This window comes from Rhipicephalus sanguineus, chromosome 5 (genome assembly GCF_013339695.2).
Source record: "Rhipicephalus sanguineus isolate Rsan-2018 chromosome 5, BIME_Rsan_1.4, whole genome shotgun sequence".
In the NCBI taxonomy this organism is placed as follows: domain Eukaryota; kingdom Metazoa; phylum Arthropoda; class Arachnida; order Ixodida; family Ixodidae; genus Rhipicephalus; species Rhipicephalus sanguineus.
The window spans coordinates 15,671,319-15,697,974 of NC_051180.1; the positions used below are offsets into that span (position 1 = coordinate 15,671,319).

Here is a 26,656-nt window from a genome sequence, read left to right on the forward strand (position 1 = left end):
CAGAGGGGGTTGTAAGCTCGCTTTTCACTGTCGCAGACAAGCCTGCTAACTTGTATAAGCAGCAGCAACTGATTGACTTGTTGCTTGATGAAGGATACTTGGAAGGTGCTGAAGGTTCGCTTCATAGAAGCTCTTTTACTGCACCAGACCACCCATACGTCAATCAGCATAGCGACTCCAGGCGTACGTACTATGTGGCAGGCTATGTTGCTAGAACATGTGTGCTCCAAAGTGCAGTGCATGCATGAATGAGCTTCTGCTGCCTTCATGAGATGGCCAGTCCCTAAATGGTGCTGTTTTCACAAAATCTTGTGATTTCGGTGTTCTTCTGTACCCTTCACAGAAAGCTTTTGTTTTTATTAGTGAACTTGAAGAAATTTTCACTGGTTGTTACGAGTGACTTACACAAAGACAGCATCTTGGATGTCTTGGCAGTAATCAACAGGAGAAGCATTTTGGGGGTGTTGGCTGCAACGAACATTGCAAGCCATTGACTGCTCAGCTGATCCGTTTTTATGTGGTCACACGTATGCATGTTTATGTGAAGGGTTTAACACGTCGCGGGACGAGAAACAAAGCGCACAGCAGTACCTGAAATTGAGTAGGTTATAAATTGCTACAGTGGCGTAAAAAGGATGTCATTTTTCGTGCATATTTTATTGCACTCCTAATTTTTTTAAGGTACACCAAGAAGAAAAACAATTTTTGCGAGAAGAGGCTTGTAAGTGAGAGAACGTGCAAATTCTGACGCGATATCTCAAAATAAAACTTTGATATTGAATCTTTTTGTATTAATAAGCCTGTGATGGTAAATTTAGCAGCATTATGGGTGTCGGAGCACAATTAATCGATCTAAGCCGATTCATGGTTCCACTTTAGTGTCCCTTCAAACGACTATGCAACCATAACATATTTTTTTAATTTAAATGTATTTTGGAAAAACAACCTAAACACTGTCTTTGTGTTTTCTTTGTTTTATGTTATTTTTGTATCCTGGCTCTATAATTTTGTTTTTTACAATTTGCTAATTCGCAAATGTATTGTTTCATAAATATGCAAACCTTGTATTTTTGTGTTATCAATGATTATTATCATTACAGTTACGACTGTGCTTTGCAGTGGTGCTGCGTTTTTTAAACTCTCAAAGTCTTGCATGACTATGTTTCACTGAAAGCCTTCTTCTGCAGTATTACGTATTTGAATTTTTGTGGGTCCTACAACAATGAATCTTATCCCATATTTCAAAATCAAAGGGAGGTTTGGAAAAACTCTGCTGTTCTTCAAACAATGCCAATAAAGCCTGCTTTTCTGTCCTGTGTGCACGCAGCCACAAGCAACGCGCCCTTTGATCCCAGCTTTAGTGTTTTACATGGAACGGGCCAAGAGTTCTTCGTTTTGTGGGCAGCATACTCATTTTTTTTTCGGGGAGATGGGGGAGGGGAAGGGGGGGGGGGCTTCCGTTGTGTACCAGCCAGCTGCTTTCTCATTTAATTGTGCACTGTAAAACATGGCAAAAAAAAAACGCGCTCCTTATACTGTATAATGTGCTATGCTGCTTCAGTGCGGTCAGCAGCAACTTCAATAACAATAATGTCAAATAATCTTTATTTGCATTAATATTTATGAAAGAGAGGAAGTATAAGAATAAGAAAAAAGCGGGAGATCATCTTGGCCGGCACAATATAGGCGCGACGGAGAGGCACCAACACGTACGCGGAACGCCTGCCAGCCATCCGCCCGGGAAGATTGGTCGACGCCAGCGCCACCGCATCATTCCACGCTGAAACGCCCGCTCCCAAGCAGCCACTCGCGCCACTCAAAAGCTTCTAGTACACTCTACTAAGGCTGTGAGCATCACTGAATGACTACACCCGCGAGATGGGGCGGGTCTCGCCGAACAGGTTACAAGGGCGGAGAGGGAGAGAGAGTGACGACGAAAGCAGGAAAAAAAAGCAGCCGCATAAAACTCGTGCGACGAAGCAGCGAGCTGCGTGACGCGGACAACACGAGAGCCACACTCGAAGAGGGAAAAAATGCTGCGAGAAGTCGACGCAGGAGAAAGAATCGATCGCGCATGTGCGCGCGCACGGTGGCATCATGATCGCCGTGATTACGCCGATTAGGCACAGGAGGAAGGCGCACGCTGTTGCACTCTTCGTGACAGCCATTAAGCCGACTGAGGAACGCGACGGCAAACTTGCACACTGCGTGACTCGTGAAGTTACATATTGGTGTCAGTCGCGCATAATATTGCCGATCGGACGGAACGCTCACGTTTCTTCCGTGTCCTTTTGTTGCGTGCAGTTATCACGCCTTCCGAACCTCGCACGCAAAGTTTAACGCCCATCGGCACAACCCACTTCTCTGGCTCTCTCTCAGCTTTCGTCAATGCGAGGACTGTCGACCCGGAAGTACAGTGAGCACGGCAGGGTTTTCCACTGAATGCCACTCAGAGCTTTTGTTTCAAGTGGCAACTGGAAGAAGTACTGTCATGGCACCACAGAAGCTCGGTGTAACCTAACGTGAGCTCTGTTGCACGAGTGTCCAACAAGCATTCACGTTTCGACGCCGCTTTCATAAATAAGAACATTACGCAGAACGCAAGATTACACAGAAACCCGTCCCCTCCTCTGGATAGCACAGTGTTGACTAAACGTTTCAAATACAGCGAATAACTTCAAACCGAGAAGGAGAGAAGTAACTTGTGCGGCTCGCTGTTCCAGAAGCAGAACTGCTTATTCTGCTGACTACCCTGTTGTCGCTTCCAGTGTTACTTGTTGTAAACTTCTATGATTCACGTGTTTATTGTAAAAACGACGCGACAGCATCCCATTATTTCCGTGCTGTACCATCAATTCTCTTACCGTCCTTGAGTGTTAGCGAACTTGAAAGAGTCAGTGTCAGCAATGCCGTGTGAGTTTGCTGGGGACACGATTCCCGTTTGTATGCTTACGGAAACGAAAACAAGACCTGCACCAAGTATGTGCACGCGCGTTCATGCACGACGGGATTCCCATGGTCGACATAAAGTTTCTTCATGTCAGCGTCTGTTCCAACTGAGTTTTTTTTTTTTTTTTTTGCGTAAGTGAAAGGTCTCGCATCGCTGACAGCCCGCTGGAGCAGTGACCTCTCGTAAGTCGCGCAGGACACCCGACGCATACGGCCAAGGTCGGCGCTTCGTAAATGTCATCAACAATATCTTCTGAGGTACGTAACGTCACCAAGTGCTCAGCGAGGGCAACAAGACAGGGAAATGGCGACGTGTCACGAAGGTGTTCTGGTTATTGCGGCGACCGGCGTCGTGGTATACGGCAATGTGTGTAGACCATGTTGCAACGCGAAGCGCAATGTGCCCATGGCCGTGAGTCCATTGCGCTTCATTTTTGCAATATGAGCTCTTGGGAGTTACAGAGATGAGAAAACAGCATCCATAAGAAAAGATTGCCGCTACGAATTCCAAGGCACAACCAAGGTACACAAAACGTTTGTCTACCCACGACTGGAGTATGCTTCATCGATCTGGTGTTCTCATCAGAAGAACCTATGGATAAGCCAGACTCCATCCAACATAGCGCTGCCCGCTTTATAACTTTAATTACAATCGTGAATCTAGTATTGTCCAAATTATACGCGATAGTTCGCGTACTAGCTTGAATTATAGCTGTTATGTTGCCCTTCTATGCATTTTAATAAATACTCCTGTAACTCGCGGTCCAGACGTCTCTCGCTTGAAATTCCTTGGCGCACATGCAGTAGACCTCATAATCTTCTTAGTTTCAGCTGCATTTTCTGGCCGCACACAGTCGTTCGATGATAGCACGCGCCATCGCATTATGGAACGACCTTCTAGGTGATAATGTTTGGTTAAAAAATCGTGCCAAATTTCGTGAACATCTGCAACTTCGCACAGAACTAAGACTCTGTACAACGAGGTCTGCACAACGGAGTAAAAGGTTGCGCATAAAAAGAACACGTTCTGATGTAAGGGCGCTTGTCCCCGTATCCTTTCATGTGAACGTGTCCTTCTTTCGCGCAACCTTTCACTTTCAAGTATGTTTAACACTCTAGGCCAACAACGAGCTCTGCTAGAGGTTTTACTGTTTTATTTTGTCTATTACTGCCATTGCATCCAACGTTTCTTTTCTCCTCCAATATACTCATTTGTTTGTTTCGCCTCCTACGTATTTCCTTTTATGAATTACTTGTCGTTATTTGGAAGTAACCCCCCCCCCCCTTTCCCTTCTACTCAATGCTCCTTTGGGGCCTGCAGAGTAATATTAACGAATTAATGAATGATATAACTCATTACTCTTGTCACCCGCAGCTTTGTGGTTTATTTAACATATAACAATCATAATTGCCCCTTATTTTTAGAGTATTTAAGAGAATCAGCTTCGTCAATGCTGAACGTACCATAAAGTGATTAACTTAGACCTCGAGTCTTGACATGCCATTGTACATAGTGTAATGGGCGCAGCCGGGGCAGGAGTACAGTGCTACGAAATCGTTTAAACCATCCATGTTTTCTTAAAGGGACCGACAACTGATTTTTCTCGACCCAGTTTTTTACGGCGCGACAGGAAGCTCACCCTTCGTAGCGTTTATAGCTGCAGTGGTTTATCCGAAAGGCACATAGTTATTTTATAAGCAGTATTTTTCGATCTGAAAGGCTCCAAACACGCATGGAGGCTTGCTCAAGCAACACTGAGTATTGATAGCGATGCTGCTAGCCCTTGTGAAAGCTGTCGTTGTTCTCCTTTCGCAGGAGTTACTGTAACTATGCTTAACCACCTTTATTTTGAGCTTTCCAACCAGTTTTGAAAGCAAGCTGTTACAATGAGATGTGTGGCTTTATACACCTTCCCGGTATTTGTACAGCGTTGTGTGCGCCTGCGCCCAAGGTTGCTTGCGCCTGTGTCATGAATGGCTTGTCCCGGCGTCGTTACTCTTTCGATACACGAGCCAAGCCAAGTAATCGAAAACGAAACTGTGCATATGCACGGCCGCACCGAGTAGCAGCGCGCGTCATTTCTGAGACGAAGTGTAGGTAGCAAAACTATGTCGCTCCAAAATCTTAGTGACCTGGAAACTGCGTGCACGGTTGCATGAGCACGCTGAAAAGTTGCTCAAGACGCGCTGACGAGCATGGGATCATTACGTCACGCGAAGGCAGCGCCACTTTAATGCGAACTACTAACGCAGGCTTATATGTACATTATTATGGAGTAATACCTTTTAATATAAAGAAACGGACAATATTTCAATACTAACAAAAAAATCGTTGACCGCATACAGCAAACAACGGTCACGTGGCCGTCTTCATCGGATCAATCATGTTTTTGCCGCCAGAGGCGCCACAGATCATTTTTCGCGACTTTCAATTAAGAAATAAAAATATAAATCCATCTCTTACGAAAAAAACTGGGTTGGTTTGAGTGAGTGCAACGGACAATCTTTATATCAGTGGAGTCAACTCATTTCATATTCTGGGCAGTTGTCGGTCCCTTTAAACATGCACCCTAAGACAGGTGCAGTAGCGTTTTACAGCGAAACTGTTACGATATCGCAACAACAGCCGTTTCTGGTGCCGTAGTTGTCCGCCGCCGCCGCCGCCGCCGCTGCCGCCGTCGCCGGTGTCCGTAACCGCTATCGCGCTAAATGAAAAAAAAAAAAAAACGAAATGAGGAAAAAAAATATCCAGGATGGGATGAAATTGAAACCTAAGCCCTCTGTGTGGCAGTCGAGTATACTACCACAGAGCTGCGCCGGTGATTGAAACTCCGTTGCAAAGAGGCTCTATACAGGTATCATGCCGGGCAAGGAATCGCGTTAACAAATGTAATATAGCATACTAGAAGCGTAAAATAACAACCTGGTGTCACACAATGTGAATTGCACAACAAACTTCCCACCCACTATCAAAGGGCTCAGCCATAATTCTTCGTCCTCATCATCCACAGCCATAGGTCGGCAAAAAATTTGGAGCTCACTCAGACTCACCCATGAAATATATTTTGCTCTTCGAGCTCACTCGGACTCAGACTCACCAAAATTTTTCTCAGTCGGACTCACTCAGACTCACTAAATATTTTTTTTCATCCGGACTCACTAGGTCTCAAACTCACCAAAATATTACTGACCCAGACTCACGGTTCGTTCTGAGTCTGAGTGAGTTCACTCATGAGTCCGATAGCGTAAATTAACTTTTTCAGCAATGGTGTCAAAGCTCTTTGACACCAATATCTCGCATAATCGGTGTTCTACTTGGCATTTTTTATCTCGTACCTTCATATACGAGTTACCAGTGGTTTCAATCCAGTAAGGACACTTGTAGTGAAAGAGATGACTCACACGAGATATTTTTAAGAAGATCTTTCCGTGAAAAACTTTGCGTGCAGATGTCAAGGCAACAATAATAACGCCGTTATTAAAAAAATGAAAAACATTCTTTTTCTCTTTAGTGGGTGTTAAAGAACGCTTCACATAGCCGTATTGCGATAGTACATTCGACTGCAAAGATAGTTTGCGCAACCTCTCTTAATTGTTCAATGTGGCGTTGTATTGCTTAATTTTATAAACAGGTTTTTTTAAGTGGCATTTCGACGAGCACGTGTAAATAGTGAAAGGAGGACAGGGTGTTGGATGAGGTGTGCCAACTTCTTTTCAAAAAAGATTGCAGTGCGCTGACCTCGGCGTAGCATAGCCGCCATTCAACGCACGTGTTTCTTTCCTTCGCGCGAGGTTTCTGTCTAGGCTGGCGTGCGTCGTGGCAGCGTGCTAACGATACTGTATAGCTGCCTTTCTAGACCATTGATCGTGCCGTCAAACAAGCGCCGGCCTTAATACCTCCTCGCCCGACGCGCCGTCGAACTTTCCTTTCACGACTCCACGCGGAAAATCAGCCACGATCAGAGCATCTGATATAACGCCGGACAAGCAGGAAGCGTGAAGAAAAAAATAACTGCGCCGTGGCGAGCAAGCCTTTCCATGTCAATATCTGTTCGAGGCCTTCGAGAACGCGACCGACCTTGGCTTTGGAAACCGAGACCTCTTGCGGCTGTGTGGGAGGCACACAGATGTTAGAATGAAACCAAGCAGAGAGAAGGAAATAAGATTTACAACGTTACATGCGTTTTCTAAAATAAATTCAACCCCTCCTGTTTGCTTTTCATTTACGACTCATGACGCTATATGAGGCCAGGCATTTCGCCTCCATAGAAATGCGATCGCCGCGGCAGGGATCGAACCCGCGTCTTTCTTGTCAGCAGCCGAGCACTGTAACAACTACGCCACTGCGACGGATTGACTAAGGTTGCATTCGTTTCCCACCGAGATGCTTAGAATAAAGGTTAGCGCAGCTTGCACTAAGTCGCGCAAGGCTGGGTGACAGCAGAGCTGGTGGGAACGTTTCAGCTTCTCTTGTTGACCATCCGTACAGAATTATTGGGCGATGATTGAGCGCGTGCCATTACATGATGATTATATTTTCCCATGTACAACACACGGCAAACCTCGACTATAACAGCTCTGCTGTAAAATGCGATTGTGTCGCAAGAGACGAAGCTAACTAGAAGTCAAATATTACGACGAGTAAGGAAAATAGATAAGAAACGACGAAGCAGTGGAGGAAAGTGTTGTAAGCGTTGTTATCTGAGCAACTCAAGAACAAGGTACTTTCACTAAGCTGTGCGTTTCTTTTTTCGAGAGTTATTCACTATTCCGTTTATGTTTGTTTTTTTCAGTTACACGAAAAATTAATACCTTGTATAAATAGTACATGATAGCGATTGCTAATATGGGTCTAAATATATCGCCATAATAGCGAATGTCCTTGTAATAGAAGTGAATAAAGTTTGCTAACCACGGTGTCGACCATGTGACCTTCAAAAGGTCTTCAGTGTGTTGTCGTGCGAAAAATGCGCAGCATCGTATCTACGCTATAAACGGGCAGTTTCAGCTGGCGCTAATGTTTTTTCTACAGCTCTGAGCGCTCGAATAGAGGCGAAAGCTGTATTTCCTGCACATACACTCGCTAGAGTTTTCCTCCCCTCACATAAACCCTTTACTCCATCTGCTTGTCTGCCAAGCTTTCTATTTCTCCCGAGAAAAATAAAAGTTTGTCGGTGCTTAGACTGATGCCTGTACAGCAGCCATGCGCCGCATCATAAGAGCTATCGACTCACCAATAAAGGTCTGGTGCATCGTTAAAGCATTATTGCTACGTTAATCGGCAGCGATGCGTTCAGGGACAACTGCGCACATGGATCTGGCATGTTTGGTAAATAAATTGACTTTCGCAACACGTAAACAGCTTGCCATGTTTTTTTGTTCCCCTGCCGATGTAGAAGTTCCCCACGCGGTTTGTTCCATTGCAACGAGTCCCCGTCCGCAGTCCGAAAGAATGGTGCTGCGATTAATTTTACCCGCGTAAGCGGAAAACAGGCCGTACTAAGCATGTACTGCAGTCCCTCATTAAGTGAAGCGAGCTTTCTTTTTTAGAACAATTTAATGAAAGCACAAAATTAACAGTCTGCGTTGGCTAACAATCTTGAACTCTTTCTTTAAGGTGTCCGCGTATTAAGCAAAAGCTCGAAGCCACACATGACCACTTCGTGGCAGATTTATACGGAATGCGGCAACCCCGGAATCCAAGAAAACGCTGAAACAGTGCCGTGCCTATGAAAACAAAATAAAGAAAACTAAGAAGCCCCCCCCCCCCCGACAGCTGTTACTTAGGGACCTCTTTTTGTTGTATCTTCCTCTTTCCTGTATGTTATTTTGTGAAAATAAATATTGATTGATTGATTGATTGATTGATTGATTGATTGATTGATTGATTGATTGATTGATTGATTGATTGATTGATTGATCGATCGATCGATCGATCGATCGATCGATCGATTGAAAACATCACTGAAGATACAAGTCGAACTGAATAACTCCTGGGAAAGCTGAGGGCATTTCGGTAAGGTCAAAACGCATCGGTCAGGTCGAAATCTCCATTAGGATGTGAGAGCCTGAAATTAAGGTTTGGTTCGCATGGCTGTACGTTAGTGACACATCATATACTGAGGCAACACCGCACATTGCAGCATATTAAGACACAAAAATGCTGAAAAAAATTCGGCACATCACGTGCACTATGTGAATCGATGTTATATGAAGTCGTTTGGAAATATTTAGCTACGCGGCATTGTTTAGGGTTCTGTAATGGATTATTCAACGGGCGCACATGTTCGTGTAAGCTGAATAATCGTGTGTAGGACGCGACGATGACTAGACCACAACAATCAAAGTGACAACGGCTGTGGCAACGATGACACGACGTCTAAATTGCGCTTTCCATGGCGACTAAGTTGTGGAGCACACGGGTGGTATTTTGTAAAGTCCGTTAGGTTGTCGGAGCACGTCAGCGCACGTGGTTGGATAGGCAACAATAGCGGGCGACAAAGGTTGGCACCAGAGCGCTATATAAATAAATAAATAAATAAATAAATAAATAAATAAATAAATAAATAAATAAATAAATAAATAAATTACAATTACAATCAATACAAATTTTATTTTCGCCTCAGGCAGTACAGTGCGTTGTCACTGCGAGAATGGGGGACCAGAGAAAAAAAGCTGCGCTATGCAAGCAGAGCAGCTCATGACGCTGAATTGGGCAGTTCACTTTGTGGGCTCCTACATAATACCGCCACAGGTCACGACATTATTTTCACGCAATGTTTATGAGTTTGCAGTTAGTAAACTGTACTTAAACGCAAACACAAAATCAAGCTGATGCTCAGAAGGAAACATTGTGGCATCATCGACAAAAGGACTACAGTGGCACGCCATGATTTCATGGCTGGTTCGGTTCACCAGTGCGTGGCAAATGCAAATGTGAAGAGACCTCCGATGATCTTTTGTTGCACTGTTCTCGCTTTGATTAACAACGCCAGGCTCTCCAGTGAGCCGTGAGTAGACAATCGCATAAGTGCGCGAGCCAACTAACAACAATAGCTGGGGTTTTATGTGCCAAAACCACATTATCAATTTCGACCACCTGGGGTTCTCTAATGTGCGCCTAAATCTAAGCACACGGGTGGTCTTTGCATTTCGCGCCCACCGAAATGCGGCCACCAGGGCGTACGACAAAACCAAAATAGGAACGCCGCGTGATGTAGGCGAACACAGTTAGTAGGAGGACATTTCAGCTGTTCTTCATCGACAGCACGGCCCTGGGAAAAGTGACGTTGGCACGGACGTCTGGAGGAACCGGCGTCTTCACTGCGTGTGCGCCGCACACTTTCCACATTTTTCTGTGGTTTGGTGAAAGAGCAGGCACGGTGCGCCCCTAACGACCATCAGTTTGGATTGTGACCTATGGCCGCAACGATGCTGTGCCTGCAAGGCCGGTGCCGTCCCATACCCACCGCGTCTCGCAAGGAACTCCTTTTGGGTCAGTCAAGAAGATGCCGTGGACGTGCCCTACTCTCGACGGAAAGCAACAACAACAGCAAAAAGTATTTTATAGGGACGCAGAAGGAAATGCGAGAACACGCCACGAACCGTGAAAACGTCGGTTAGCCATCGGACGCGGTTGGTGCAGTTGAGCGGACTTCGTTCCGTCTCCGCCGGAGCGACGCGGCGGCACATGACGGGCTTCCTCGGTTGCGGTTCCCTAGCGATGGCTGGCTGGCTCGTGCCCAGGCGATCGCCATCAGCCATGCACACCGCTTTCCGCGTGAGATGGGGTCAAACACAACGGGCACGCTCTAAACTACCTCGGCAGGCACGTGTCGCTTGGCCGAGTGTCAAGACCACTCTTGAGGAAGAAGAAGCGGAGGTCGTAACTGCCATACGGAAGCGCGAGTGAATGAGGAGAAAATATTGGGTGTCGGAGGCTGAGTGAAACAGCAGCTGAGAAGATGCAAATGACCTGTAGACACTTTCCTGTTCGAACCGTTTTATTTCCAGAGGATTGTGCTATATATGTAGACGAAACAATGTTCAATTACATCAGCATTTTACTGAAGAAAAGTTCTTGGGAGCCTGACCTTGTAGATAATCAGCCCAGAAAGCTATATGAGCCATCTTGCATCTCTTGCAGGCTACGGGATAAAGTGCTCGCCTGCAGACACGCCGCACTAATGTTTTCTCCCTTTTACTCCTTTTATTCCCCTCTCCACGTGTAAAGCGGCAAACTATACAGTCTGGTTGAGCTCCACATGTCTTTCCTGTATTCCATCCCCCCCCACACACACACCTAAGCGTCATCCTAAGCATCATTCACTAAGGTTAAGCTACTTGCCTCTGCACACACAAATTCGGAGGCATGAAAACCTCTGGGGTCCATTAAGCACTTAAGGCGACTTCAAGGCGAAAGCGCATTTAGCTATAACATCGCAAAGATGAAGCGAACGCACAGCTCGGGCACTTCAAGCCATGGTATTTCTTGGTTTGTGCTATTTTTGTACCGTTTCGGGATAACGCCGGATTTCTTGCCTGATGAAGTGAGAAGTAATTATGAGGCCTTAATAAATTGATGGTATGCCTAAAGGCTCATTCACACCGGCGACTAGCAATGGTCGCGCGACCGTTTGCGACTGGAAGTCAAAAAGCGACTCAAAGCGACCGATGTTCACACCTGCGTGCGACTTATAACCGTCGCCATATAGAATTCACGTCTGCTCGTATGCAGCTTGCATTGCCGTTGCCCCGTAAAGTAGGCTGACGTCCTGTTCCTGCGCATCTGATTGGTTCAGAGGTTTGCGACTGCAGTCGCGCGACTGAAAAATCGAGCAGCGAGCGACTGAGCCAAAGCAGTCGCTTTGCGACCAAAACGGCCATTTGCGACCGTTTGCGACCAGTCGCTTTGCGACTAACTTAGTCGCGCGACCGTTGCAAGTCGCCGGTGTGAACCAGCCTTAAGTGCGAGGATGAAGTGCCGTGAGCATGGCCAACAGCAGATTCAGAAGTACTGGCGTAATTGAGAAGCTGCAGCTTTCTACACCTAATTTTTTTGTACTGCTTTTGTCCTCCTTCCATGTTGTGCGATACCAATATTTTCTTCATCTTCATTAAATAACACCAGAAAAATATCACATAAAGTGACAACGAAGTGGGTGTCTCGCAACAAAAGACCCACCATAACGTTGTCACAGAAAAACTGGAAGTCCGGATAGTTGTTGATTTATTAAGCAGCGGCGCTGCAGAAAAAGAACGAACTGATACGAAATGAAGAAGGAAATACAGTGATATTTGTGTTCACTGCACATCTGTCCGTTGTCTTCCTGTCACGCTGTATAAATTGCATAAAAGTTATGTTTAGCATTTTCTTTGCACACGTTTAACCTGCCCCTTCGGCGCTAATTGCAGCCTCTTGGCACTTCACCCGATTACTCTAAGGGCTACTCTAAGGCAGCCCTTCAAAGTGTGGGAAGCTTACGACGTGATAACAGCCCTCAGTTGGAGTCTCATATCAACAAAATTTGTCATCGCGTCGCTAGTCAAGGATATGAAATAATTTTACGATGGCTGCCGGGACACTTTGGTATCACCTCGCCGACGACGCTGCCCGATGTGTCCACGATGGAGCACCCACACTGTGCATACCCTTGTCAGGACGCTGCAAGAGAGCTCCGCCAATAGCGCGTAATGTCACGCTAACACACTGAAATCATCCGCTGCACTCCAATCGTCGCCCACAGAAGCTTGATTCATCGCTACAGCTACAACTGCCATCAAAGATTTCTCGACGTGACGCTACAATGCTGTGTCGGTTGTGGGTCGATGTAGCGTTTACCAACTCATTCAGCCATCGCATTGGCATGGCAGAGTCATATGTGTGCCATAAACGCAACTGTGTAGAGACTATCGATAATCTCTTGCGCCGCTGTCCCCAATTTCAACAACATCACCGGACTCTCCAATGTGCCTTGAGGAGACTTGATGATCGACGTTTTACTGAAGGAAAGATCTTGGGAGCCTGGCCTCACAGCACATCAGCCCAGAGATCCAGACGAGCCGCCCTACAATAGCTGAAGGCAACAGAATTGAGCGACCGCCTGTGATACACTGCACTGTGTGCGAGTTGTGATTTGTTTATCTCTTTTTCTCCCTTATTACTCTGCCCATGTGTAGGGTAGCAAACTGGACGTAGTCTACTTAACCTCCTTAGCCTCCCTGCTTTTCCTGTATTCCTTCTCCCTCTCTGTCTACAAAGGCAAATATATTGCAACGCAAATATATTTCAACTTTTTAAACAAGAGGAAGAACCGGAAGGCATGAGCCACATTTTCTTGTGTTGAGGACCTCAAACCGGTTGTCTCTGCACAAGTAAAAACGCACGCGACTAAAATATTATGTACAGGGGTGGTCCGAAGTCTCCAGGCCATGCTGCGATAGGAATAGAGGGATAGTGGCCTGGGAGCTTTTGACGGCCCCTGTACGTATGATTATAAAAACTATTACTACATCAGTCCCCTGTACAAACACGTAATCTCGGAAAGGCACGTGGCGCCGTTAAACGCCAACGGTTATAAATTTTTCGTCATTCAATGATCGTGTTATTGCAGTGGGCGAGATATTAGGTGGCATTTCAAAAATGCGAATGTGCTCGACGCAACTGGATAAGCACATGTTTGCTTTCCTACGGTATTGACATTTATGTATGCTGGGCGTTTGACTAGGCATGCGGTGGGAACGGGCTGCACTGAATCTCTGAGTGCATAAAACCATGTACCGTAACAGGCCAAAGTGCGACGACGACGCGTGCCAGAGGATCGTGAGGAGGGCACGAGCAACGAAATGCAGGACTGCGAAACGTGCCGCACGCCATACGTCATTCGTTGTAGACCACCGCCAGGATTCGGTTGCAGTCATGCGCTGCGTTTAGAAGGTAACCCAGGAAGGGTCTGGGTTACGTTTTCCTTTTTACCGTGGTGATTCTCGGACAAGTACACACGTACGTACGTTCCGCGCAAAAGAGCACACATAGATACGAACACAAGTTCGCACACACGCACAGAACAAACAGCGAACTCGAATGTCAGGGAGGTAGCGCCGCCTCGTTTCTCCCCCACCGGGGGTCATCTGCTGCTGCAGTTCTGGCACTTCGAGTACGCTCGAGGGCCGCAACAGAAGGTCGAAGAGGTTTGTGTATTGAGCTGGGAAAAGGCTAGCCTTCCTCGCAGTGTGTCTAAGTCAAAAAAAGGCGGCGGCTGCTCGCATTGCATGGACCAGACGACGACGGAGTGGCGAGGGATCATTGCCCGGCTGAGCACAGCCTCTTCACCTCCTCCCACCAGGAAGACCGCCGCTGGGCCGGTGGGCGAGCGCCGATGGACTCTAAATAGTGCGCGACCTAAATCGTCGACGCCCGGGCGAAAGTCAATTCGCCAGTCGTCGTCGGCGCGGAGTCCTTCGAGTCCGGTGACCACAGTGCGACACAACATCGTCGTCCCACCAACAGCGTCTGAGCAGCTGCACGCCGGGATTGACAAGAACTGGTGGCTACACGGGGAGCACGATACTGCGCATAACGCGAGCACAAGTCGGTTGCATCGAAGGTAAGGATGGCGATGTGCCGATGAGGACGGTACCCCCGTGCTGCGGGTGTTCTCTGCTCCATACTTGTGTAGTACATTTTGAGTACTCGAACATATTAATGAGGAAGTTTGCTCACACGGACGAGTTCGAAACGCTGCTCAATGGGAACACGTATAATTTATTACTGAAAGACAACCCGTGACTATATAGTAGCGCTTCGTATGAGGATTTCTCTGCAGGTAAGCACGTGCATGTAGATTGCGCACTGCACATTGCACAGACATATTGAGAATGTAGACTGCGCAAGAGTAACTTGTTGACAGGTAAGCAGCAATAAAGCCTGCCTGCTCCGACTTTAAAACATTTCAGTGCTTTGTTTTAAAATAAGGTTCCTTAGTATTATAACGTGACATTGTGGTGTCAGTGAATCATATGACCATTCTGAAAAAAGAAAGAGTCACGAATTTAACGCGCTATTGGGCTATTTTCATACATCAATCTCTGAATGATCTAGGAGATGCGCTCGAACATGCTTGCATTCGAGCATTTAACATCGTAATCTGATTACATTTATCGTAATCTGATTACACAAGACATAATGTACGGGAATTCTTAAATATTTTAGGATACAGTGAGCACGTGCCTTCCTGTTATGGAGTAATCGATGTCAGTGAAGATTCTGTGGAAAACAGGAACACCGTCAAAGCTCAAAACACGGTACGCGATATAGAACGTTTCATGTATCTTCAACATATCTGTAGAGCGGTAGTAAGCGTCCTGCCACAACGTCCGTGTCTGCTGACTTATCATTCAATGATATATTCTGTTTACGTGTATAGCAGCAGACGTACTTACAAAATTGGAAAATCTGTGAAAATCAAACCTTATTAGTTGATTCATTACTGGGTTAGTACAGCGCCTACTGAATACTTATAGGTCGAACGCGATGTCATGTAAACCTGGAACACTCTGCTCTCTCGTACCTTTCAGTAAGACACTTGCCTTGTTTACCATGCTTAAATAATGTTGATGTATAGAGCCCAGTCGGCCGCTTCATCCGCCGTTTTTTTTTTTTTTTTGCAATAACATGACGAGACTGACGCTGTAATGATGCCAAAGATAGTCATACCGCATGCTACGTACTTGTGATATAATTCAAGCATGAACGGAATCTTGTAGCTAAGGTAATAGCTACTAACGGCGCCAGCACCCACAGCGTAAAATGTGAAATACGGTGCCACAATTACCATGCTACGCGGAATTATATGTAATCTTCGTGTATGCAATGCTGTGTTTTTTTCCTAGTTTTCCTGTAGTAGGAAAAGGATAACTCGCAGAGAACGGCAGGAATACCGCAGCTAGTGATTTTTTTTTCGTGCTCGTATAACGTGATATCCGCATCGGCTTTCTCAGTTCTGCCGCGGCAGTCACGACTGCCCTCGTTCACCCTGCGACCATTACAGCATACCGAACGTCGTTTATATGGGACTTGTTTTTAGACGTCTGCAATTCTGCAGAACGTATGACTGGGTTTAGTGAATGTGTTCTAATGCACACCAACATTAAACGCATGCTGAATTCGATTCATATTCTAAAACTTAATGATTAAGTGCGACGTTGTAAAGCTACACCACTCTTATTAACATCGCCATCAAGGATAAGACGTCAATCTTGGCGTGTCCGTGGTTTTATTATGATATAAATAAGGTAGGCTACTTTTCAATTTATCAAGTCCTCTAAATAAGTACGAAGTGAATCGCTTGGTCAGCTTGCCAAGATGGACAGTAAGGCATTGAGAAAAATATATATTGAAATAATGCCTGTTATAAAGGGTGGTGGATATAGTGATATCACTGAACAAAATGTTTGCTGATTCGGTTAATTATTCACCTTCGAAGCCACTCGGTTGTTGCTTGCTTCTTAATGGTTCGCAGTGATCTAATAAAGTGAACGAAAGCTCAGTGTTGCCGCGGTTCATCTCGTTCCTGCTTCGTTAGAGAGATGCTTAACATAAATGCGCATTTGTTTTTTTCTCTTTCAGAAGCTGCGCTAAATAAAGGAGGAATAATGTATTCCCGGATCATAGTTCTGCTCTTATACGGGTACGCGCTTCGATCTGCTCATGCGAGATGCTACATATTCCAGCCAGGTGACCCCATACAGGACACCGACGAGAAGATATATCTCCCGCAACCATTCAACGTGACTAGTCCTCTTGAAGCCGGCGCACCTACCACAGCCCAGCCGGCCTCCACAGGTAAAGATCAGCTTTCGCTGGTCGTGCCTCCCGACGATATGCAGCCCGTGTCGACGACCACTTCCCAACCTATATCGACTGAGGAAAGTCCCATCGTCGAAACCAATTCCGGCCCAGTGCAGGGCCAAAGGGTATACGCGGCCAATAAGACTCTCTACCAGTTCGTTGGCATACCTTTTGCCGAGCCACCTGTAGGCCCGCTCAGGTTTCGCAACCCCGTTCCTGTCAAGCCGTGGTCCAGCGTTTACCAGGCAACGAAGAAGCCGTTTCCTTGTTTGCAGACGGACTTTTATATCAACAGCAACGTGACGATACCTACAGCTAACTCGACAGAGGACTGCCTATATCTCAACGTGTGGACGCCTTCGCGGGAATGCGTCCTCGGAAAGTTCAGCTGCGTTCCAAAGACGGTGATTGTATACATTTACGGAGGAACCTTCAGCTTCGGAAGCAGCGGCTGGGACTGGTACGACGGCAAGGAGTTCGTCGCACGCGGAGACGTCGTCATGGTCAGCATGAACTATCGTGTCGGTCCCATGGGCTTCTTTCACAGCGGCACGGCGCATTCCTCCGGCAACGCCGGTCTTCACGACCAGCTCTTGGCCATGAAGTGGGTCAAGCAAAACATTCGCAACTTCGGCGGCGATCCCGACGACGTGACGCTGGTGGGCCAGAGCGCGGGCGCCATTTCTATCGGCTTGCACCTTGTTTCTCCCCTCAGCAAAGGACTGTTCAAGAGGATCATCATGGAGAGCGGCAGTCCATACTTCCGCATTGCAGACAACACGAGAGAAGGCCCTCACAAAGTGGAGAAGCTGGCCCGAGCGCTGCAGTGCGCGAGAAACGACATGACCATCGAGTCTCACATGGCCGAAATGGTCGAGTGCTTGCGCAAGATAGATGGCAAGGAACTTCTTATCATGTCCAACACGATATTCGGAGTGCACGCCTTGACGTTTTTCCCCGTTTTCGGTGACGACATCATTCCGGACGATCCGTACTTGATGATGGAGCAGAAGAAGTTTCACAAGGCAGATCTGCTTATCGGGAACAATCTTGACGAAGGCAGCTACTTCGTCTTCTACCTTTTCGGCAGAGCTTTAGATCTCGAGCAGGCCCACAAGATCACCAAATACGAGGTGGACCTCTACGTCTCCTACTGCTTACAAATGCTACTGCGAAAGAACGTCTCCCCCATCCGCCACTACTACCTCAGCCACATCGGTGAACGCGAGAACATCAAGGCACTTCAGAAGGCTGCTGAGGCGGTAGGCGACTTCGCCATCATTTGTCCTACCAAGTATTTCGCCGAGAGCTTCGCGTCCATGAACAACAAAGTCCATTACTATTACTTCACGCACCGACCATCGTTCAGTTCGTGGCCCGGTTGGGTCGGGCCCACACACGGAGACGAAGTGTTCTTCGTAATGGGACTTCCCTTCAGCAGCCCTACGATTGCCACCGACCAGGAGAGAGAGTTGTCGAAGCTCATGATTGAAGCTTGGACTACCTTCGCAAAAACTGGGTAAGTACTCGCTCCGCATCGAGGGCATTCGACATTCAGGGTGTATTGATTTGCAGCTGGCAAGGTACAGGGTAACAACATTCATTCCTCCTTCTTCATTCATTGCTATACGATAATGTTCTAATAGAAGATCACACAGAAAAGCAGTTACCCAATGACGTGAGGGCACCTTGACCAACCTGAAAACATTATATTTTCCTAAAACATGAAATGTGAACTATTATAATCAAGGAAAGAAGTGCACATGTAACTTTGCACACCTCATATACACTAGTTTATAATCAATTTCAATAAGAACAATGTAAGTCAAGACCGGGACGAAGTATATTTGTCAATTGGTACATTATAATAATCAAATATTCATTGATAAGTATCAGTAAGAGGTTCCTTAAAACATAAGGCTTGTGACGTCTCTTTATTGATTAACGCATTCATGCCCTTGCAACGGGCTTTTGCTTGAACGGGTTCGTTTTGGAGGAAGAGCTTCTTATTGATTAGTTCATATTGTAGAATACACTTTATCCCGTAAGTGCATATGCGAGCGTGCAGCCTCATCAGTGCAGCAGTTGCCGACAATTCCGCAATGGCACGGCAACCATCCAAACAGAATATCGCGCCCTTTATTGAGCGCTTTTTGGCTAGCTTGCCTTGCAGGGCAAGGAGTACAACTTAGCCACCGCAAGAAAAAAAAAGTATTCTGACGAAACACCCCGTTTCTTTATCAGCATTAAGGAAAGCAACAGGAAAGCGAGCGTCGAGCCTTAGCAGAGACGAAGCAGTGCCGTTTTTCCGTAATGCGCACGTTGCTTCCGTACGCCGAAAGTCATTCTATTCTAAGCGTATACCGGGTAAATGCTGGCGCGCCTTTTCTGGCTCGAAGTGAGGAAACGTTAGCGCCCTTATATAGTAACGGTGAAACATTTAGATTTCCCGCGTTGTCTCTCTACAGAAACAAAACAAATGTATCGTCCTACGATGTGTCGCGTGGTACGCATTTGCATACAGGAGTCAAAGAACAAGGCAGTTCTATTTGGAGTACATAAGCCACACAATGCACCTATAGGTTATAGAACCGCACGCAGCCAGCTCTATCCTCCTTGTCCTCCTTTAGAAATGTATACATAACACTTCACATCCAGCTGATACCACCCTTGCCGAGTGGGATGTAATTTGCTCCACTTGTAATCAACTTGCTGCTCGTCTTCATGGCAATATTATGTGCATGACTAACATTTTTTTATATATTTATCAATTGACCACTATATGTTGTGACATAGGTTCAGTAGGTCCGCAGATTCAGCAAATTTGGTTTCCCTACTAAGTATTCTTTGTGACAGTTTTCATGAAAGGAGATCAACATAATCGCGATATATTTACTCACTATGTTCTCCGGGAATTCTTTTCAAATTGTATTTGATGCTAATTGATCAGCATAGTTTTATTTAGACTCGTGAAGACTGACATTCCTAAGAGGGTAATGTTAGAAATTCCTAAAAAAAAGAAAGGGATTAATTACTTCATTTAAAACATTCATTTCGAGGCATGTAGGTGCTATAGAGGCTCAAGACACCTCTGTAGGTGCAGTTCAATATACAGTCATCCGTGATTGGAACATAGACTGTAACTTCCGTGAGTAGCTGTTCCGCACAACACCGATACGACTGTCATGAAAATAGAGTTATAGTTAAGAAGAACAGGATCGACGTTAACCAGGAAACAAATTCATTTATTTCCACCTTCACACATAAAAAACACTGACACGCTTTACAGGCGACTAACAAAGTTGTTCCCTAACTCTACGTTTGGCTATCCGGGCTACAATTCGCGCAGTACGTTAGTTTATAACCGAGTGCATTACAAGATCTCGCAGTGCGATGGATAGCCCATTCGTCGTATCATTTGATAACATATCAGTCTAGCCATAAGTATTCGAAACAAGAAGGGAAGGGTTGGAGAAGGAAGATACGAAGACGCAATTTGGCCGGACTTTGACATCGAGCTCGAAAAGCACTGAAAGCTGGACAAGTAGTTTATACTGAACTGTGCTTTTGGTTGCGCACTAAACACAAGGGACCGAGCATCGAACAAACAGAGGACACGAGCCCATGCGACACGAACGCTCGTGTTTTGTGCACCCTCCTTTGTCGTCCGTGTATTAGTGCATAACCAGTGGAATGAAACTACTGCGTTATCTACTGTCCTGCCGTTCCCCGTTTACACACCTTCATTTGTATGCAGGAAAGTTCCCGACGTAGCCAGCAAGCCATGGCCAGAGTTCACAGCGAAGAACCAAGTCTACATGGAACTCAACCCCAAGAGATATACGTACGGTCGAGGACCCAACGAGAAGAGCTGCAATTTCTGGAAAAGCTACCTGAAACCCTGAGATGGAGCATTCACCGTTGTTCAGTGTTACGCGTGCGACAGAAATTGACTGCTTCTGCTTCGTCTTGTGCGTTTTATCGTTCCACTGTTTCGGCTGCCTGACAAGGTTGTCGTAAAGTACGTAACTTAAGACTTAAGGATGGGCCGCCGTCGACCTGATTTTCGTTTCAACGCCTTTGTATATAGCTGCATACGTTTTCAACGAAACATGCTCATGATAGCACTGCCTCGTTGTCTAGTGCTGATAAGAGAGATTTGAACGCTATCACCTCTGTAGTTGAGATCATACTATGTATGAATCTAGAGAAAAGAAAATGTTTACATCCTTCTTTGCCTCTATATTCTGTACTTGAACAATGTCACTAACTCAGCAGTCACACCGAATTTACAGGTACCTTATTTTTTACTTGAAAGATGCGGCGCAAGCTTACGAACGAGAAGAGAAATAAGGGACAGAAAGAAGGCCCTTTGGAGTTTCATTTCAAGTAGCTGTGCATCAACTCTCCCAACATAGCGGGTCGTTAAGATTATTTTTTAGCCCTGTCATTCTACTGACACTACTCCGTGTGGTCAAATGGCCTGCGCGTGAGTAGGAGCTTAGTGTTCGGGGGGTGTGCAGATGTGCTCGAGAATGTATAGTTTAGGAACAGAACACTAAAAAAAAAGGTAAAGAAACGAAGTCTCCTTCCTACGACCAGTGCTTCTACATTGAGTTATCATTTGGGTTGTACAAACACCAGGAAACTAAACGAATTAAAGTGCGAGCCAATCATAAGCGCTGAAAAAGCATCCTCAGAACGGTGCCTTTTCACTGAACAGAAATCATTTTATCATTTCATGATATTTATGGTTAAATACGACAAGAAAAAGTGACTGGAATGTTGTGGCAAGTTGAAACTAATTGGAATTTGTAGATATGAAGGCAATCACCCCGCCAAGGAGCCTCCTTTGGGGAAGCTTTAGGAAAGCTAGGCGTTGTTTATATGCGAAGTCCAGGCGGATGGAAAAGACGAAACGCTTAGGGCGGTGTAACAGCATGCACAAACCACCGGCCTTTGAGCTAATTCCGCGCTTTGGAGTCGTACAGAGCCGCTCTTGGCTGCTTTTTCTGTGGATAATATAAACAGAGTGTTATAGAATCACTATTTTATTAGGCACTGAGCCTAGCGTCAAAATTCCTTCATTTGTAGGACAAAGCATCACCACTTTATGAAGTTCTATAGAACAAAATCGCAAATTGGCACTCTTCAACAGAAATATAACACGCGTTGACTAGATGATGAGGACTCGGCCGTTCACTCCTTTACTAGGAAAGGCTTGAAGAGGTGGCAGGGTTCGCTGAGCTTCGTTCGCTTGAAACAGTTAGGTTTCATAGTGACATACTCAGGGTGTTCAGCTGAGTACTTGGGCCAGGTTTCATTTGAGCCCGGGAGCAGCATTTTTCTGCAGGAAAAAGCAAAACACAGATTAAAAGGCAACATACTTCAGTTTTGTCTATCAAGCGCTAGAAGAAAAGGTAAGACGGAGATATTGACTTGTCGTAAATAGAACTCGGAGGCTAAATTATTACGAGTACAGTAAACCGGGCTAGTTGGTATTCATTCATTATGTAACAGAGCGAAAAGTTCGAGGAAAACTTTCAAAGGCACACATAAGACAGGACACCTCTGCCTGTGTCCTGTCCTATGCGTGCCTTAGAAAGTTTTTCTCGTCCTTTTCGTGCTGTTACATAATGACTAAAGTATTAGTTGGCCGTCCGATGTAGTTACACATGGTTGCCAAGTTTGGCTACTTTGCGCCAATTTGGCTGTATTTTAGGCCAGTGGCGGCAGAAGGAACGTCTTAGCTACTTGGCTACCTTTTTGGCTAATTTCTTGTTCCCTCAATTTGAACCAAATTACCACTATCTTGTGACATCACAGCCGGTGGCGCTCGAGGTTGCAGTGTGAAAACATGGCGACCAAGGCGCGTTTCCAGCCCACAAAAGTGAATTTAATTTGGTGCTTGCATCACACAAAAGAAAATACCTTTGGAGACGTGGCTGGGACTCGAGGGAAAGCTTGTATGGCACCTAATTTGCAGATCATGTATTGCTGAACGCGACTTTAAACTGTAATTGGAAGTGAACAGGACAACCGAAAGCGCTCCGTATCCAGGACGATCTGCACTAATCGACATTGAAATCGGATATATCTGACAAACTGCTCGCGTCGTTTATTACGACTAGTCACGGACTGCGACTAGGGTATATTTACTGCTTGTACTTGGTCGTTACGCTAGAAAACGATTGCGAAAGTGACTGCAGTTTATGCTTCAATCCCAGCAGCTGTGAGCAACAATTATAATTATTACCAACTGGGATTTTGAGTGGTACTCATGCAGTACTCATTTCTATTGTCGCTGGTACTTCTAGTACTTTTAAGAAAAATCACGCAAGACGCGTGAAGGAGTGCATTTCTGCAACACCGCAAGAAACTTCTTCGCCCTGCACGAAATCATTGCTAAGATAAACAATATATGCTTTAGTCTCACTTTCCTTAGCTTTCTTGTCTGTTAGTTCTAATTAATATTGTGTCAAATAAAGAAAAACGAGCCCTTAAAATTCCCCTTCTATTATTCATTCATAACGACAATCTAAAGTATTTTGAACTTTGCAAATAACAGCGAAGGTTGCAGTGCATCCTTAACAAGCATATGCTTACAGCATGTATATAGCGACCGTAAGCAACGTAATCGACTGTCTTATTAGAGCAAGGAAAATTTAACGCGATAAGAAACCGCTGTTCTAGGGACACAATAGTACCCCGACTTTCTGAGAAAGTAACACAGCCGCTTTCAGGAAGCTGAAGCGAAAAAGCACTAATTAAAAAGCATAAGTGGTGAATTTAAATGAATAATGGCGGCGATTAAGTGCAAACATGCGCACTCACCCTTTCTTGATGAAAGAAGACCAAACGCCAACAGTTTGTAGCATGAGCGACTGTTCTTCGGGCGTGAATCGAATCGACTTCAGGAACTGCTTTGTTTCTTCTGTCAAAGGCGGCGACGTTAACCGGCTCTCATCTGAGAAAAATGGCAGAGTACCAAATGTGAATGGAAGTTCCTCGACGTGCGTTGGGCCGTAGTGCTTGGGCCACATACTGTACGATGGCCGGTGGTCGAACTTGTACACGTATGTGGCAACGCCTTCTTTCGCCGCTGTTGATGCGAAGAAATGCGCAGGGCAGTTGAATAAAACGTCCGCGAGTAGTGTGCCGAGTATCTTTATCACGCTTTCTTGCTCATGTTGTACTTCAGGAGCACCAAAGTAATGCTCCACAATGACGTTAGCTTTGTCTACGGGAATCTCAAACACAAGGTAAAGGGCGAGGGCGACTCCCCTTCTGTAATCTTCAGTCAGGACGGAGTCCAAGTCCGGCGCAGCGTTACGGATGATGTCAATGAACAGCGCCCCTTCCTCAGACGTAGTGCCGATGAGCATCTCGTCAACGTGTATTTTTTTCCAGTTTTCCACAGATAGAATGTTTGTTGGAAGGAAGTCATCTCCCGAGTCCGGTACGAATAATTGGCTTTGTATAGACTTGGAACCGATTGTACTGTAGATTTTTTTAGCATCGAGCTGACGTAGACACTGCAAGATTTCGGGTATCTTCTTTCGAGTTTCGGCTTCGGAGGCATAACAGCCCAACTTTTCGGCATGCTCTCGAAAGAGTACAGAACCCGAAAAGGCCACGCCGATGATTAACGTGATTGGCGTGCCGCTTTGAAGGATGGCCCTCTTGAAGAGACCACGGCTCATGGCCGACGTGCAGTGCAGTCCCACACTCATGGCTCCCGCGCTGTGCCCTACAAGAGTGACGTCACCAGGATTTCCTCCGAAGCTCGCGATGTTATCCTTGACCCATCGCAGCGCTGACAGCTGGTCGTAGAAGCCGACGTTCCCCGGTAAGCTCTCTGCCGATGATGGGTAGAAGCCCATGATGCCTAGTCGGTGATTGAATGTGACATACACGACATTTGACAGCGCGACGAAATTGGCTGGGTCGTATATGAAGAGCCCAGCGTCACCCCACTGAAACGCGCCGCCGTATACGAATACGACCACGGAAAGGTTTCTCCCACAGCAGCTGACTCCTTCGTCACAGATATGCGATGGCCTCCACACATTGATGTGAAGGCAGTCTTCTGTGGCTACTGGGTAAACTAAACTCACGTTTCGAAGCGGAGTAAAGTCCGTCTGCCAACACGCCGTGGTCTTTGTTGTGGCATTCAAAACGTCATTCCAGGGTTTCACCGGCAGCGGTTTCCGGAACCTCAATTGTCCAATCGGTGGCGTCGCATATGGTATTCCCAAAAAGGCATCGACGTCTCCGTGCTCGAGGTGCAAGCGTCGCCCGGCCACCGATCCTAAAGTTATGTGAACGATCGGCGTGTCGAGTGACGAAATTCCGTGCAGTGAACTTAGGGTGAAGAGAGACGCAAGAAGCTGGGCAATGGACTTCATTTCCTTAATGTCGATGCTTTTTGACGGTTCTGGTTCTCGTAGGCGATGTTTCTCAATGTAGCTCCGCGGTCAGCATAAGTAATGTGGCAAACGGCAGTAGCAATATGAAGCGCGGGCGACTGACTGCCGTTTAAATCCCGATGCCGCATACAGCGCGAACAAAAAAATGCAGCACCAAAGTACGCGTGGCGCACCCTTTTCTGTAGCAGCGCAGTTTCACGGACCTATTCGCCACCATACGGGCAGAAAACCTCCTGAGGGCTTCGCGCCGTACATTAAAGCAACTCATCACCGCACTCAAGGCTTTTCCTTTCAGGTTCCAAGGACAATTTATTTTCTTTCCTGTGCCACGGCTCGCAGGTACGTCGCGCACCGTTCACTCCTCCTTTCGTGTAGTTATTTCTTCTTTTTTATTTGCTGTGCTTCGGAGAGCCATGGTGCTGTTAGAAATAGTGCTTCCATGTCGCGCTGCGCATTTCTTGAAGCACGTGATCACCCGCCGCGGTGCTCTAGGGGCTATGGTATTATAGACTGCTGACGCGAAGGTAGCGAGATCAAATCCCGGCCGCGGCGGCCCTATTTCGATGGAGGCGAAATGCTAGAGGCCCGTGTACTTATATTTATGTTCAAGTTAAGGAACCCCACATAATCAAAATTTGCGAAGCACGCCACTACGGCGTCCTTCATAACCAAATCTCGGTTTTGGGAAGTAAAACCCCAACAATTATTATTATGAAAGCATGGTGTGGTTGTATTGGCGTACGGCTATGAATGAATGCAATAAACATCCTGTCAGTATTGCAAACGCTACTTATCTATTGCAGTTCCTGCAACAAAGTAACAATAGAAAGCACTTAAGGCGCGCCTAGAACCGCAGCAATTTTCATGCAAACGAGAAACGAAGAAGAAGCCGTGTTGCCGCAATAAAGCGAGAGCCGTGGTAGTGATTTATGGTGTATAGGCTGATCGAGCACACAGAACCGGATACGTGCTTTTGCGCTATGTAATTCTGTAGAGGAGCTATGACAGACGTGAAAGCACGTACCTGGCCCCACCTAGGTATGATGCGTACGACGCATGGCCGGTCGAAATGTGCGCAAAGCCGGACTTAAAGCGGACGGTGCCATGCATTTGATGGGGCAGCAGCGGCTGATATTACGTAAAACTGAGGGCTCTTATAGCTACTCTTAGCCTATAGTCTGTTAGTTGTAGTTTAATAAGGCGAAAGCATTAAATGCCTGATCAAACACGGAAATTGACCGTTGGCGTCCCGCGGTGTCGGCGTCAGCAGGAGTGAAAAAAAAGATGAAAAAGTAAGCCTCACACGCTTTGAAACAGCGAATCTAATCTGGTTGCTTCTAGGTTGTTTCTAGGCCTTAGCTGGTGATGAGGGTTCTTTCTAGGTTGCTTCTAGGTCGTTGCTAGGCTTTAGCTAGGTGATGCCCGGCTG

General features: G+C 46.2%; 2 protein-coding genes across 2 annotated transcripts; one reads left to right on the plus strand and one right to left on the minus strand.

Annotated features, from left to right (window-relative positions):
* Window positions 1-16,569: 16,569 nt before the first annotated feature.
* Window positions 16,570-20,705, plus strand: LOC119393271 (acetylcholinesterase-1). Its single transcript, XM_037660204.2, has 2 exons — window positions 16,570-18,317; window positions 20,556-20,705. Exons 1-2 carry the CDS (start codon window positions 16,603-16,605, stop codon window positions 20,701-20,703), a joined length of 1,863 nt encoding a protein of 620 aa, XP_037516132.1. The 5' UTR covers window positions 16,570-16,602; the 3' UTR covers window positions 20,704-20,705.
* Window positions 20,706-20,714: 9 nt separating this feature from the next.
* On the minus strand, window positions 20,715-25,362 carry LOC125756146 (acetylcholinesterase-like). Its single transcript, XM_037660315.2, has 2 exons — window positions 23,633-25,362; window positions 20,715-22,145 (listed from the first exon to the last, which is right to left on the minus strand). The coding sequence occupies exons 1-2, from the start codon at window positions 25,204-25,206 to the stop codon at window positions 21,998-22,000; spliced, it is 1,722 nt and encodes a 573-aa protein (XP_037516243.2). The 5' UTR covers window positions 25,207-25,362; the 3' UTR covers window positions 20,715-21,997.
* Between the last annotated feature and the right edge of the window lie 1,294 nt (window positions 25,363-26,656).

Bases quoted from the DNA above. Each gene is read 5' to 3' on its own strand.
- LOC119393271 (XM_037660204.2), top strand. From the start codon at position 16,603: ATGTATTCCCGGATCATAGTTCTGCTCTTATACGGGTACGCGCTTCGA. The intron at 18,318-20,555 runs GTAAGTACTCGC...ATTTGTATGCAG, and splicing joins ACTACCTTCGCAAAAACTGG to GAAAGTTCCCGACGTAGCCA.
- LOC125756146 (XM_037660315.2), bottom strand. From the start codon at position 25,206: ATGAAGTCCATTGCCCAGCTTCTTGCGTCTCTCTTCACCCTAAGTTCA. The intron at 22,146-23,632 runs GTGAGTGCGCAT...TTTTTCCTGCAG, and splicing joins TCTTCTTTCATCAAGAAAGG to AAAAATGCTGCTCCCGGGCT.